The sequence below is a fragment of the Chionomys nivalis genome, chromosome 6, assembly GCF_950005125.1.
Source record: "Chionomys nivalis chromosome 6, mChiNiv1.1, whole genome shotgun sequence".
In the NCBI taxonomy this organism is placed as follows: domain Eukaryota; kingdom Metazoa; phylum Chordata; class Mammalia; order Rodentia; family Cricetidae; genus Chionomys; species Chionomys nivalis.
In genome coordinates this window covers 41,647,629-41,662,724 of record NC_080091.1, presented here as the reverse complement: position 1 = coordinate 41,662,724, position 15,096 = coordinate 41,647,629, and the positions used below count along the sequence as shown (strand labels likewise).

Below are 15,096 nucleotides of genomic sequence, written 5' to 3'. Positions count from 1 at the left end.
TGCCTTTTTAATGAAGAGTGTTTTTTTACAGCAACCTGCATTTCTTTCTCCAGGCTGTGGCCACCCCACATTTGGTTTAGATTAAAACCCTGCTCAGTTATAAAGGAAAAGCTGGGCCGTGTACAGAGAGAAATTCAGGGTTTCTCCTGAATGTGGTGGTCTGTTTGCTGATTAGAGTCAACAGCAAGTGAGTTTTTCTTTGGGGATTTTAGTAATGTCCACATAGGTACAGATAACAACTATTAATATTTCAAGCTGGAGATCTCACAGTATGAGGCTCCCCACTTAAGTTCTTGCCTTGACTTCAGTGATGGACTGTAATGTGAAACTATAAGCCAAAATAAATTCTTTCCTCCTCAAGTTGTGTTTGGCCATCATATTTTACCATAAAAACCCTAAGGTATGTCTATACTCTGTTTCAAAAACTGGATTATTTGTTTTCTTAATGTTCAGGGTTTTTTTTAGATCTATGAATATTCTAGATAATAAGCCTTTTGTCAGATGTTTAACTGGTGATGTCCCCTCCCCAATTCTATAGGCTTCCATGTTGCTAGAATGAGGGTGTCCTTTGCTGCACAATTTTCTTTTCATTTAAAATTTCTACAGGAGCCAGGTGGTGGTGGTGGTGGTGCACGCCAGCACTCAGAAGGCAGAGGCAGGCGGATCTCTGGGAGTTCGAGGCCAGCCTGGTCTACAAGAGCTAGTTCCAGGACAGGCACCAAAGTTACAGAGAAACCCTGTCTCGAAAAAAAAACAAAAACAAAAACAAAAACCCAAAAAAATTTCTACAGGAGTCATATAACTTGCAAGGGACCAGAGGGGAGGTGGGGCTATCCCAAAGAAGGAAAAATAGGATATAGAGTTATAAAGGCCATTTGGAAACCTATTATAGTAGAAGCACCCTAAAATATATAAAAGGGATTTAAGTGGAGATACCATATAATTGGGGAGACAACGCACCAACTTGACATCTCATGCTACCAAGGAAAAGCCCCAGTTGCAGAAATGGGTTACATCTTATTGAGTCATCGGCCCAGGGGATCTCATAGCCACCCGAATGTTACAGGATATTGCCAGTGCTTTTGGTTATCTCCACAACCTGATGGTGAGATCCTATTGCTGCAGATACCATTTACTTACCCCATCAAACCCTCAAAAATTAGAGCTAGTGCCCAAAGAGAAGTTTCACCACTACTGTCTAGTATTCATAGTGCTGGAAGGTACTATACACACTATAGGAGAAGAAAAATAATCATTACTCTAACCCAGCTATAAACCCCATTGACCTACAAAAGCAATTTGCATACTGATGCAACAGTGGCATAAATGTTATGGTAGTAACCACCCTTTTTTTCTTAAAAATTGACATTAAGGCCCATTATAAGATGGAACACATACCTACTAAAGTGGACTAAGAACCTAAGAGTGAACAGGTCCTAGGGGAAACCTGCAACAGTTATTCTGTTGAAGGCATATAGCAATAAAATGATTCCTAATGAACTATTGCTATACCCAAAGATCAGCGCATTGCTCAGCCCTCATCAGAGAGACTGCTTCTTACAGTAGATGGCAACTGACACAGATAGGTACAACTGGACAATGTATAGAGAGTGAGAGACTTGGGACCATTCAGTCCTAAATGGGATGCTTTTATCAAATGCCCCTCAAGGTTTAGGGATCTAAGAAGAAGAGGAAACAGAAATATCGTAAGAGCCAGAGATGGTGGATGACTCCAAGGAAACAGTGTCTCCCAGACAGAACAGAATATATGTGTGAGCTCACAGAGACTGTGGCAGCACACACAAGATCTGCACAGGTTTAAATCAGACAAAATATCAGCATGGAAGAAAAGTAGACACAGGGCTCCACCGTGAACCAAGAAGTTATTTGTACCAGGTACGGTGGTGCACGCCTTTAATTTTAGTGCTCAGTTAGCAGAGGCAGATGGGTCTCTGTGAGTTTGAGACCAGCCTGGTCTACGTAGTGAGTTCCAGGGCAGCTAGAGCTATGTAAAGGGACCCTGTTTCAATACCCCCATCCCAAAAAGAAGCTATCTGCAGTTGATTCCTGCTAAGAAAGGGAAAATCCACTTTCTTCAATGGAATGTCACCAGGAATACCAACCACATTCTATAGCTGGCCCCATGCCTAGGAGTAGTTGCCAACACAAAAAGAACCCAGGTGTATCTCTGTGTGTATACTGATTTGGTAATGATTTGGTAGTTTTTGTCTTTGGGGCTTTGTTTTGTTTTCTTGTTTTTTGTTTTTTGCTTTTGTTTCAAGAGGGAGATAACATAAAGTTGAGTGGGTGTGGGTTGAAAGATCTTGGAGGAGTTGTGGAAGAAGAAAAAATACAATCAAAATATACTGCATAAAAATATTTTTAAATACTTTTTAAATGTAAAAAGAAGAGGTCAGATACAGGGACTGATCTATGTGTCTGGGTGCATTTGGGCACATCACAACTGGCCCAGGATGCTTTATTCAGACTTCCTAGCATTAAGGGATTCGTGACTGGGTCCAGCTCTTCTGTGAAGAGTTCCTGCCCACTAGCTATTGAATTTAAAAGAAAATGTGAGAAGTGTACTCATTTAAAAACAATCATGAGTTTATCATATTTTATTGTAGTGAATACGTATTTGTGTGCATATGAATTTATGTATACATTTATACACATAGATCTCTCTGTGTTTATGTGTGTGTGACGCTTTTCCAACATAAATAAATTATTAAAGAAGGGGACATTGGCTTTCAGGTCTATAAATGTCTCTCTGAGGTCGGCGGCTGGGTTCCAGTCTTGCCTCTGTACCTGCTGGTCACACTCAGCTGTTTGGGAGAGATACGTGAGAGAATACAGCCTCACAGGGATGGGATGCTGGGAGGTAGGAACAACCCACAGCTTCTCGTGTGGCTGTGGACAGTTTTCGATGCTACCCCAAAATTTAAAGAGTGGCCGTCTCTTGGTGACCGGTTATCAGATGCTCTGTATACTGACATGGAGGTCCCAGACTGACACTCTCCTAGGGAACGGCCCTTATCCTGTCACATGACCACTGTGTACATCAGAGTGGCCCCACTCTGTGATCCTGCCCCTGTGAGCTGAGGAACCGTTGAGCTCCCAGGACTGGTATAAATGTAGAAACCACCCTCTGAGCAAGCCGCCCTTTGATGGCACCAGAGTTACTAATTGCTTTCCTACAGCCACAGGGGCAATGGGTCCAGTCTAAGGTTATGTATGTCTAAAAGGCCCAAAGTCTATCAGTTGTCCTATTTTTTTTTTTTGAGATGTGATCTCATGTATTCCAGGACAATCTTCAACTCACTGTGTAACCAAGGATGACCTTGAACTACAGATCTTCCTGCCTCCACCTACCATATTAGAGGAGTGCACCAGTTTGTGTGGTGCCGGGATTAAACTCAGAGCCTTGGACATGCTTAGGCAAGTACTATACCAACTGGGCTGCATCCCTAGCCCATTGCTTGTCTTTCAAGGTTAAAAAAAACAAACAAACAACAAAAAAAAAACACCAAGAAATTTGGTAATGGCAACCAAGCAACTCACAAGCAACCTGCTGCCTGGGAGTCCTCCTTTTATCCACTGTGCAGTTCTGCGTCTCTGGGCCAGGTGGGGCTCACTGTGGCACTCAGAACACCAGAGCAACTGGAGTCTGCCTAGCAAATGCATCCAGGATTCTCTACTGTCACTATATGAGGGGGACACATGCCAGGGGCACAGTGCTGTGGAGAAGCCTTTTCATCACCACAGCCTGGACGACAAAGCACATGTCAAAACATCACAGAAGGTGAACACACCTCAGGTGAGTATGGAAAAAGCCCCAACCTTGTGGAACAGCTGAGGATGCTGAATGCCCAGTGATACTGAAGGCCAGCATGGGCTGAGGACTCCACAGAAACCGCTGCTCCAAACAAACCCCTCATTATTATTGTGATCAGGAAGCGTTCTGGTTCAAACGTATGCTTTTGCACAAAGTAACATTATTTGTTACCACTTAAATTTAGAAAGTGCCACACCAACAGATTTAAGATCTTGGGCTTTGTTGGGCAGTGGTGGCCCATGCCTTTAATCCCAGGACTTGGGAAGCAGAGGCAGGTGAATCTCTGAGTTTGAGGCCAACCTGGCAGAGAGAGTTCTAGCATGGCCAGGGCTACACAGAGAAACCCTGCCTCAAGAAAAAAAAAGAAAGAAAAGAAAAACAAAAAATAATCTTGGGCCTTATTTCAGCAACACATAGAATCCTTTCTGCTTTCTAGAAGGCCCCTGACACACAGAAGCTGGCAACAGTTACCCAGCTGCCCACAGAACAAAATCAGGACTATGACCTGTTGGTGCAAATAAAAACAGACACAGCTCCTTATTGTCTCTGACTACAAGGGCAGAGCTAAGTAACTATAATGGACTGTCTGCCCCAGGAAGCCAATGCTACCATCTTCAGAGAAGTTTGACAAATTTACTCTAGCAGAAATCCCACCAACATCAGAGCCACCAGGGCCAGCACCCCACCAAGGAAAAGTCCTCAGGTGTGCTCTGGTTTGCACACTCACCCGGCACCTATTGTCAAACTGTAGAAGGAGAATGTTGTTAGTGCAGGCCTTCCACAAGCTGTGCAGGAATCTTACCAAAAGGTCTGTTTGGCCGTCTGTATAACATTTGCTGACATCTCCACGTCTATGTAGTCATAGTGCAGGGCTCCTGGATCTGTTGAAGATCCCGTCTCTGCCAGTAAGATGCCAATCCATCTGCCCATGTCTTCAGAAGATGATGCCTGCCACAGGGAAAAGAGCATGACTCATTTAACCAAAGACAAAGAGGTGTGACAGGAAGGGAAAGAAAACATGGAGAGACACCATGTAGCTGCTGAAGGAGAAAGATGCCCAGAACCTTTACCGGTACACTGCAGCCTCGTGGTGATAGACAGATGAACAGAAATGAGTTAATTTAAGAAAAAGGCTAGCTATGAATATACCTAAGTCATTGACCAAACAGTGTTGTAATTAATATAGTTTCTGTGTGATTATTTGGGTCTGGGCAGCTGGGAAATGAAAGAGCAGTCTCCATTTACAAAATGGTGTGCCAACGTGAGTCAACTACATCCACATAAGACCTGAGAGAGCTTGGGAAGGGATTCTAGACACAAAAGAGCAGAGATAAACATGGTTTATTGGTAGCAGCATTTTCTCAGGTGAACTCTGATTGCTAGAAGAAAGCAAAGGCATGATTCCTATAAAAGAAGGCTTCCTGACTCATCATTAGCTGTGTGTGGCTCCTTTAAGAGCTGGCTTCCTGGTTTGTGTTGGTGTGGTTATGGAGCACTTAAATGGGGTCTGTGAGCAGTGTGATACAAACTGCTTAATGGCGACATAGATCCACTGCATCCCTGGAGCTGGGGCAGTGAGCATGGGCTAAATCTCACCTGGGGGTCATGGGAGCATTTACTATTTTAGATTTATGTATTTTATGCATATAATGTTTTTGCCTACATGTATGCACGTGAGCCATGTGTATGCATGGTACCCAAGGAGACCAGAAGATGGCATTGAATCCCCAGAAATGGAGTTTCAGATGATTGTGAGCTGAAATGTAGGTGCTGGGAATCAAACCTGAGGACACGCCTCACAGTGTGTTCAAAGACTGAGGGTACATAGTAAAGGAATGCTGTCAAGGGCTGAGGCCCCCTGAAATTACTACACACACAGGTGAATGGATAATTACTGAGAACTTTTCTCAGTAGAGGCTTACTAATTCAGGTAGAAGGAATTGAGGAATGAATGTCATCACTCAGCCACCATCACCATCAGAGGGACTGCTGCAGGCCAGTCTCCAGTGCTGACATAAGATAGTCTCAAGGGCTCTGTCCACATGACAGAGGGGGCATGCAGAGGCTTTCAGCTTGGAAAGGGCCCAAGGTATATGCAGTGGTTTATCTGGGAAATGTTTCCCAGAGTCTCGGGCAGTTGAGCACTCCGGAGATCCCAGTTGGAGGCACTGTTTGGGGAGGTTTAGGTGCTGCAGCCCGGATGGAAGATGAGAAAGTATGATACTGGGGGCAGGCTTTGAAAGACAAAAGCCTCATCAACTTCCGGTTTGCTCTCTCTGCTTCATGCTTATGGTAAAGGATGTGAACGCACAGTTTTCTGCTCCAATCATGCTGCTTGCTGCCATCGCTCTCCCCACATGATGGGTTCTTGTTACTCTGGAACCCTAAACCCAAACAAGCTTTTCTTCTGTAAGGTGCCTTGGTCATAGTGTTTTATCCGAGCAATAGAAAAGTAGCTAAGACCGTGTTCAGATGAATCACATCACTAGGGAATACATGACACCTCCCTACAGGACACACCATACTTCCACCTGGTGCCTGCAAGGGTGCCAGGATAGCCAAGCATCAGGAGGGGAAGGAACATTGCAAAGGAAGGATCTTCTACAATATAAAAGGGTCTGTGCCGTGGGGAGTATCAGTAGTATGAACTGGATGGAGTCACTGGCAGGCTTGGAGGATAAATAGCCACATGGTTTTCATGTATACATCAGGCACTAGGGTCGTGCTGGCATAACTGGAAAATTCAGATTAAGACCTAGGCATCAAGGGAGAGCATGGCACCAGTATTAACTTCCATTCTTGCCATCGCTGAGGTTCTAGCAAAGTGGTGTCCCTTGCTTTTGTTTTTATTTTTATTTTTACAAACACACATGGAATTATTTAAGAGTAGAAGGGGGAGGAAATCCACAAAAGTGTGTGGAAATCTGTGTTTTGGGACATCAGGAAACACCACAGTGGGGGAAAACAAGGCCCTTCTTTGTACTGGTTCTGTAAGTCCAAAAGCATCTATAGATTAAAGTTAAAACATGAAGAAGCATAGGCTACAGCCTCCAGCCTTCCTTGCTGGCCCACGGCACGGCCACCAATAAGGCTTGAGAACAGAACCCAGGTCACCTCAGCCCACAGCCCTGTGTGTGAGCACTGTGTCCCCTCAGCCCACAGCCCTGTGTGTGAGCACTCTGTCCCCTCAGGCCCACAGCCCTGTGTGTGAGCACTGTGTCACCTCAGGCCCACAGCCCTGTGTGTGAGCACTGTGTCACCTCAGGCCCACAGCCCTGTGTGTGAGCACTGTGTCACCTCAGGCCCACAGCCCTGTGTGTGAGCACTGTGTCACCTCAGGCCCACAGCCCTGTGTGTGAGCACTGTGTCCCCTCAGGCCACAGCCCTGTGTGTGAGCACTGTGTCCCCTCAGCCCACAGCCCTGTGTGTGAGCACTGTGTCCCCTCAGCCCACAGCCCTGTGTGTGAGCACTGTGTCCCCTCAGCCCACAGCCCTGTGTGTGAGCACTGTGTCCCCTCAGCCCACAGCCCTGTGTGTGAGCACTGTGTCCCCTCAGCTCACAGCCCTGTGTGTGAGCACTGTGTCCCCTCAGCCCACAGCCCTGTGTGTGAGCACTGTGTCCCCTCAGCCCACAGCCCTGTGTGTGAGCACTGTGTCCCCTCAGCTCACAGCCCTGTGTGTGAGCACTGTGTCACCTCAGGCCCACAGCCCTGTGCATGAGAACTAAGTCACCTCAGTTCTGTAGAAACAGTTGATGACTTGGAAGACACCAGTTCAACAAGCTCTTTCTTGTCCTTCAGGAGAATGAGTTCACTCTCCGCTATGCTTGAGAAACAAACAAGCACCTGCTAGGGCTGTGGATATTCTGGAAGCTATGGAACTTTCTTCTCTTCGTGGACTCAGTACTAAGCATGCCCACAGAGGTAACTCACACTCACTCCACTCTGGGCTCCTCTCCTTGGCTGAACACCCAGTCCAGTTCTCCTCTTCCTGTGTCAGCCCCTGCCTCCTCTCCCCTGGGGCTTCTGACACGTGCCGCTGAAGCTTCCCCTTGAGACTGGCATTTGCTGAGGACAGCTCCCTCCACGGTCTCAGTTGTCTTCCCCCAAAGGTCTCAGATCACGCCAAGGTTTGCAAAGGATGCTGACCCTAGCCCATCACAGGCAGGCGAGGCCAAGAGGAGAAACAGACTTGGCTGCCGTCAGGTCAGCTGAGAGCTAGGGGGAAATAAGCACAGCATCCCAGACTTGGACTAAGCCAGGGCTTCTGGGACACAGTTTGTTGCACAGCAGCCGCCAGGGGGCTCAGTCATCTTCTTGGTTCCCCATCAAAGCAAAACAACAAAAATCTACCATGAAAGCACTTCTGGAAATAAGCACCACATTTTGAAATTCAAGACCTCATTGACTGCCTGACTGGCACCTTGACCTTGGTCAGAGTCTCACACCCACACCACAGCCATTTAAGGTTTTGCTCTCCAGGTGGCAGACAGACAGCCCACATGTCAGCCCACTGCTCCATGCCTAACATAGTCTCACTTCCGCTGACCTCATGGCATGAACGCACTGACATATACCCTGGAAAACAATCTTGACATCTGTGAATGCATGATGTGTGTGCATATCTTAGTCATAACAAGGATAAGGGGGCGGGGAATAGGAAAAACAAGTCTGGATTAATGGCAGGTAGAAAATAACAGGACGGAAGACTAGTGAATTAGTTCTCCAAAAGCAGTCAAGTAGCCAGGCAGTGGTGGCACACTCCTTTAATCACAGCACTCAGGAGGTAGAGGCAAGCAGATCTCTGAGTTGGAGGTCAGTCTGGTCTACAAAGTGAGTTCCAGAACAGCAAGGACTACACGGAGAAACCTTGCCTTGAAAAACCAAAAAGAAGAAGAGGAGGAAGAAGAGAAGAATGAGGAGGGAAGAGGAGCCTATGCAAGCTGTGCAATCCCTGACTCTCTAAAAGAGAAACAAAGAACAAAAGTACAAAACAGAATGGACCAAGGGAGGGAAGGGGCTGGATCAAAATCAGACCCTGAAGGGAGCCAGGGTCTTCTGTAAAGGACCAAATCATGGTGGTGTTGAGAGAGCCTGTGCACACCTCTCTGAACAGAGGCCCAGGGAATCCCTTACCTCTAACACGGCCACCTCCTGTCCATTGCGAAGCAGCCGGAAGGTAAGTGGGTGCTTGGAATCCAAGCCCGGAATCACTTCACAGCCACGCAGAGGGATGGAGACAATGTGGGTCTTCAGGTCGGCCCTGTCCTTGTGGAAAATGAGCTTGCTGTCCTTCACTCGGCACCAGCGCTCCCGCCAGCGGCTGTTGGAGAGCACATTTAGGTACCCTGCGGAGAGAGGATGCCACAGCTCAGTCTCCTGAGCAAGCCAAGGTACCAGTGAGCCCTGCCCATGTCCTTCGTCTGTGGTCTCTTTCAGACCAGGAAAGTGCCATGAAACACATGCTCATGCCCCGGGTGTTAAGTGTTACTAAAGAGAGAAGAACCATTATTACACAGCCAGCTCTCCACAGGACCTGGAAGCGTTTCACTGGTGCAGAGCTATTTCATGTGTAAGAACCAATTTCAGGGGCTTGGTGTTTACATGGAAATCACCTTGAGATAGTGACCGTGGACGTGCGATGGCTAGAAGGCAAAGGGGACTGACAGCTGCCTGCATGTAACGGAAGCGAAATTGCATGCAAAATGATCTAACTGCAAACACTGTAAGAGAGCATGGAAGACAGAGAAATAGAAGTATCTGAAGATGAAAATTCTCCAGGAAGTGGGAGGCCTGGGGAGTGGTGTGCTCCCCAGTGCTGGATGTGTTCCAGCAAGTGACGGAACGTGGCTGGTATGAGCTCCCCACCCACGGGCCTGAGGCCTCCTCCTGGTCTCTGTGTTCTAATCCCCACATGTGGAAGCGAGGGCTTCATCTCCTGGGGAAACTAACACAGATGAAGCCTGACTGCCTGAGTCTGGGTCTGTGTGGTGGTGTTCCTGTCATTACAGGCATGATAGTATCTTCAGTGTATCGTATAGAGATGTGATGTCACACATGATAGAATTACAGGGAGAATTATCCCCGAAAAGAGAAAAATCCTCAAATACAGGAAAATGAGAATTTGGGGCTATCACAAAGCACATTTTTCTAGAAAAGACTGAGGCATGAATTGGAGGGTCCATGGTGACTATGGCAGCTGGGGCAGTGGCTGTTATGGCCTCCAACTGTTCCACACTGCAGATACCAACACTCAGAGATCAGGAAGGGATTAAACAGCAGGAAAGGGCAAGCAGCAGGTGAAAGGGAAGGAAGTGAAGAACGCTGGGCGTCACTCAGCCGCTCGCAGCTCTTGCACATCGACACTCGCATGTTCAGTGCTAGGCAAAGCTCTGTACATCTCTGATGAGGATTCTCTAGATACTGCTCAATGACTAGCCAAATCTGCCAAGAGTGGTTCTCACCTAGGCGTGGGTCTCCTGCACACACACACCCTAAAGTGCACCTCATGGTGAACAAAATTGCCATTCGCCAGGTAGTCCATGACTGTGAGGTCACAGACACAGGGACAGAAGCCTGTGGGCTCCAGCGCAGGGGGCTTGCTGCTCTCTTGTGTTCAGGGAGCTTTTAAACATGTTCCCCAAAGCCTACCCGGGAAGGAGGAGTCACCCTCAGGTGTGGGGTGCCCTACCAGAGGCCACAATCAGATCCAATGCCTCCATGAAAGCAGAGGAGACAGAGAAGAAAGGAAGGAAGGAAGGAAGGAAGGAAGGAAGGAAGGAAGGAAGGAAGGAAGGAAGGAAGGAAGGAAGGAAGGAAGGAAGGAAGGAAGGTTATTTCCAGTACAGCTGCAGGCCTCCCTGGATCTTCAGCCTGTAGAACACTGCACTGATCCTGCTCTTTTTAATGTGTCGATGGAACTGCTCAGGTTTGCTATTATTTTAGAAGGAAAGCCCGCCATTAAAATGCAGTCAGACGAACATCTTAGCGGACCTGTGGCTATCGGTGTTCTGACCACTACCTACAGCAATCAATCATGCCGAAAGCCACACGCTGGACTTCTGAGTAGATGTCACCTGTGTCAACAGAGCCTAAGTGTTTTCTGAGCACAAGTCCACAAACAGGGTGGCAGGAAGCCCTCGAGTAATTTGATATACTCTGTTGGCAAGGCTCACACATGCATGAACTGTTTAACCACTGTTAAGGAGTCGCCCTCCCTGGGAGTGACAGGACATTCCTGTGATCCCAGCAAGCAGCAGGAAGGGTCGGGGAGGATCATGAGTTCAAGACCAGCCTGGGCTATATAATAAGACAACAACAACAACTAACCAGTGTGGGTGTACATGAATATATTTCCATCACTGACAAGGTAGATGTAGGAGGACATGAGTTCAAAATTAACTTGGATGGCACAGGAGACCCAACCTTAAAAAACAAACAAACTAACTAACAATCACTAATCTATGGCATCCTGGGCTTCAGGAGGCTGCCAAATATAGAAAGTGGAAAGGACATGACTTGTGCAGGTCTGCAGAGCCAGCAGTTGAGCTGCTCTTGGCTGGGCCTATACAAGGAGTAGAAGACACACAAGTAAAGGAATCCCAGTGACGACACTGTAGAGAGCCTCAGATACCAGCCGGGGCAGGTAGCCTCAGACACTGGACCAGGCAGATAGCCTCAGACACCAGCCGGGGCAGGTAGCCTCAGACAGCAGCCTGGGCAGATAGCCCTGGACACCAGGCCAGGCAGATAGCCTCAGACACCAGCCTGGGCAGGTAGCCTCAGACACTGGACCAGGCAGGTATAGCCTCAGACACCAGCCCGGGCAGGTAGCCTCAGACACTGGACCAGGCAGGTATAGCCTCAGACACCAGCCCGGGCAGGTAGCCTCAGACACTGGACCAGGCAGATAGCCTCAGACAGCAGCCTGGGCAGATAGCCCTGGACACCAGGCCAGGCAGATAGCCTCGGACACTAAAGCAGGCAGGTAGCCTCAGCCAGTGCAGGCTGGACAGAAGGTACTAGGGCACTGTGTCAGTAGTGAGAATAGCATAGAGAGAGACTAGTTCACACCTGGGAACTCAGCAGCAACACCCTGAACTGCCCACGACTCTGATTTAGGCTCACAGCTACGAGCTGCTTCCCCATGTGCACACAGCTGTCGCGGGACACCACCCACCACTGGCACAGACAGCGGCACTGGTTCTGCCGTGCTCTGTCTCCAGACGGAATCTGGCCACAGTCACCAGATGCTGTAGCTTTCTCAGCGTTTCAACCACAGAGGAATGATTGCATGAGACAGGTCCTCCCCTAATTTAGACCATGACTTCATGGGACATTACCATATTTTAATACATTCTTGGGATTTAAGTTTCAAAGAGAGGGAGAGAGAGAAAGCAAGTTTCCCTGGATAACAGGCCTGACTCACATCAACAGGAAGCTCTCAGACATGCCCGTTTCTGTGTTTGTCAGCTGGCCTCCGTGGTACCCCACTTACTCAAAAAGGGGGTTTCCAAGTTTTGTTTTCTTGGGGAGGAAGTGTGGAGATGAGCGAGAGTAGGCAGAGAATGGCTGGGCTCCCCAGGCAGGAATCGGGACTCAAAGGGTGAGTCCCACGCTAGGTACCAACACCAGGGCCTTGCGAGATCTTCAAGGGGATCAGTCAGATCTTCAAGCTGAAGCAGAAATCTGCCACAAGAGGGTACCAGAGTGCAGCCAGGACCTGAAGGCCTGCACTTCAGACTGGCATAGAAGTTGGGGGCTTCAGGGAACTATAACCCAAGCTTTACATAAACAATTACATGAGGGGTTTATTGTCTGATTTGATTCATTTTGTTTTCTGTTTTTGTGTTTTGTTTTTTGGTTGTTGGGTTTTTGTTTGCTTGTTTGGTTGGTTGCTTTTGGTTTTTGGTTTTCAGAGACATGGTTTCTCTTTGTAGTCCTGGCTGTTCTAGAACACACTCGATGGATCAGGCTGTTCTCAAACTCACTGAGCTACCTACCTTGGCCATCTGAGTGCTGGGATTAAAGGCATGCACCACCACCACCTGGCTTGACTTTTTTTTTTTTTTATCCCACTCATATTAGAGTAAGGTGCCAATATATCTTTAAAACTGGGTAATTTCAGTTTAATATTTTGAGATTCTTTCTACTCCAAATTCAACAGAAAGCAAGGCAAGACTAAACAAGGTTCCATTAGGATTACAAAGCTAACGCTACAGACTAAGATTCCACATTTTTTCCATCTGACCCTGGGCAGGGCTGGTGTGTGGATGTATTCTATGGACGTCAAGGCGCAGCAGGTGAAGAAATGGACAATGACAGTAAGTGACATAGGTGCTCGGACTACACCGCTCACGTCCACTGGCATAGGTGCTCGGACTACACAGCTCACATCCACTCTCGCCAAAACCAGGACATTGCTGGAGCCCATGGCCCAGACAAGCAGCCCGAATTTCCAAAGCAATGGCTTTACTACCATGTGCTAGGCCCCATGCTGGGTGATGGGGACACAGCAGAGCAGTGTCTGAATCTAGTAATGCAATGGGAGGCTTGGACAAGACTGAGATCCCAAGGAGGTAGCCAGAGAAAGTTTGTGCCCAGAATGGTGTGACTAGTGGCAGGTGCCTGTGCTGGGTTGACAGAAAGGAGGAGAACTGGAAGGAACTCACACTTCCAGGTCTCAAGCTTGGCTTATAAAAGAACAAGAACCCCAGAACTACATCAGCCCATGGACAGCCTGATGAAAACCACTTTGGTGTGGAGTCTTGGTGCATCTCTAGCGTACACTACCTGGAGGGCTATGGGAAGAGCTGCCAGACCAACACTAATGCATCCCTCAAAGGCCTCTCAGGAGGACAGAGACAGAACCTGGGGTAGCCCAGCTGTATTTGCTGGTCTGCTCTCCAGTCCATGAAAACCCTGCAAGAGCACCCAGAAGGCCACAGCACCCCACCCACCATATCAACTGCAATCAGTGTACAGACAAGAACCGAGCTCGACCCAGTAACTCCAGGGAATCTTTTCTGCCTGCTCAGCTGCTCTGCTCTCCTGGCCCATCAGCTTAGCGCTGTCTCCCAGCAGCTGGAAGGGCTCAGCTTGGCAGGGTCAGTCCTCTGGGCCTGAGGCCAGTTCCTTTCCTCTGCCCAGAGCCCTGCAGCTGCACTGAGGGGCTGAAAATGGTCATTGTTCCCTGTTCCCCTAGAGACACTTCCCCTGGTCTGGCAAAGAGCTGCTTGGCAATTTTAGAGTTGTGTGGCAGAGGCCAGAGCTGTGTGCGGCAGATGCCTCGGGCCCCTGAGCGCAGGATCACCCACACTTTGGAGAAAGTGACCAGCATGGAGATGAGGCACTGTGTGACAGCAGCAGTGCCAACAGAGCAGCTTCTGGGGAGGCCTGCAAGGCTGTGCTCTTCTGATAGGATATGAGTGACAGCAAGTCAGAAAGGGTTTCTGGGAGTGGAGGCCAGCCATCTGTCTTCATCGAGCCCTGAGACTCGGGGCAAGTCGTGCCCCTCTCTGAGCCGCAGTGTTCTCTTTCACAAGAGGAGGATCCACAGCCTCACTTGCTTGCCTTGTTAATGCACAACCATTCCTCCTAAAGGCATCTTTACCTCTAGTCAGGCCTTTAATCCCAGAACTCAGGAGAGGAAGACAGGCAGATCTCTGTGAGTTCAAGGCCAGCCTGGATTACATGACGTGACCATGTCTCAAAAAAAGTAATTTCTATTTCTTCTACTGAGTAGTTGAAAAAAAAAAAGAAGCAAAATTCACTTTAACTCCTGACTTCAGCCAGGCGATGGTTGTGCACGCCTTTAATCCCAGCACTCGGGAGGCAGAGGCAGGCGGATCTCTGTGAGTTCGAGACCAGCCTGGTCTACAGAGCTAGTTTCAGGACAGGCTCCAAAGCCACAGAGAAACCCTGTCTCGAAAAACCGAAAAAAACAAACAAACAAACAAACAAAAAACAAAACAAAACAAAAATACTCCTGACTTCAGTCATCACAAGAGCTGATAACAAAAGCAGGGAGCAAGACTATGTCCCCAGGAGCCCCAGGAAGATGGAGTCTGGCCAGGAGCAGTGTGGCAGTGTCCCCAGACCCTCCCCACTCTGTCACTGTCCTGTCCAGTTGACTTTACTGAAGCAAATTCTCTCCTCATGGAAGATAATGTGATGTGAAAGCCACCATCACCAGCTGCCCTGATTCTGTCCTCCTGTCCCCAACAGCACTCTATGAGACCGGGCTCCTGGTACCTACAGAGG

At 48.2% G+C, this 15,096-nt stretch overlaps 1 protein-coding gene across 4 annotated transcripts in view; it reads right to left on the bottom strand.

Annotated features, from left to right (window-relative positions):
* Afap1 (actin filament associated protein 1) overlaps positions 1 to 15,096 on the bottom strand; it is a 115,800-nt gene that overhangs the window by 19,994 nt on the left and 80,710 nt on the right. For all 4 annotated transcript variants that reach the window (XM_057772061.1, XM_057772063.1, XM_057772064.1 and 1 more), the window contains exons 10-11: positions 8,971 to 9,182; positions 4,638 to 4,783 (exon numbers count right to left, since the gene is read on the bottom strand). In XM_057772061.1, coding sequence (XP_057628044.1) covers positions 4,638 to 4,783; positions 8,971 to 9,182 — 358 coding nt within the window. The remainder of the gene's footprint in view (positions 1 to 4,637; positions 4,784 to 8,970; positions 9,183 to 15,096) is intronic.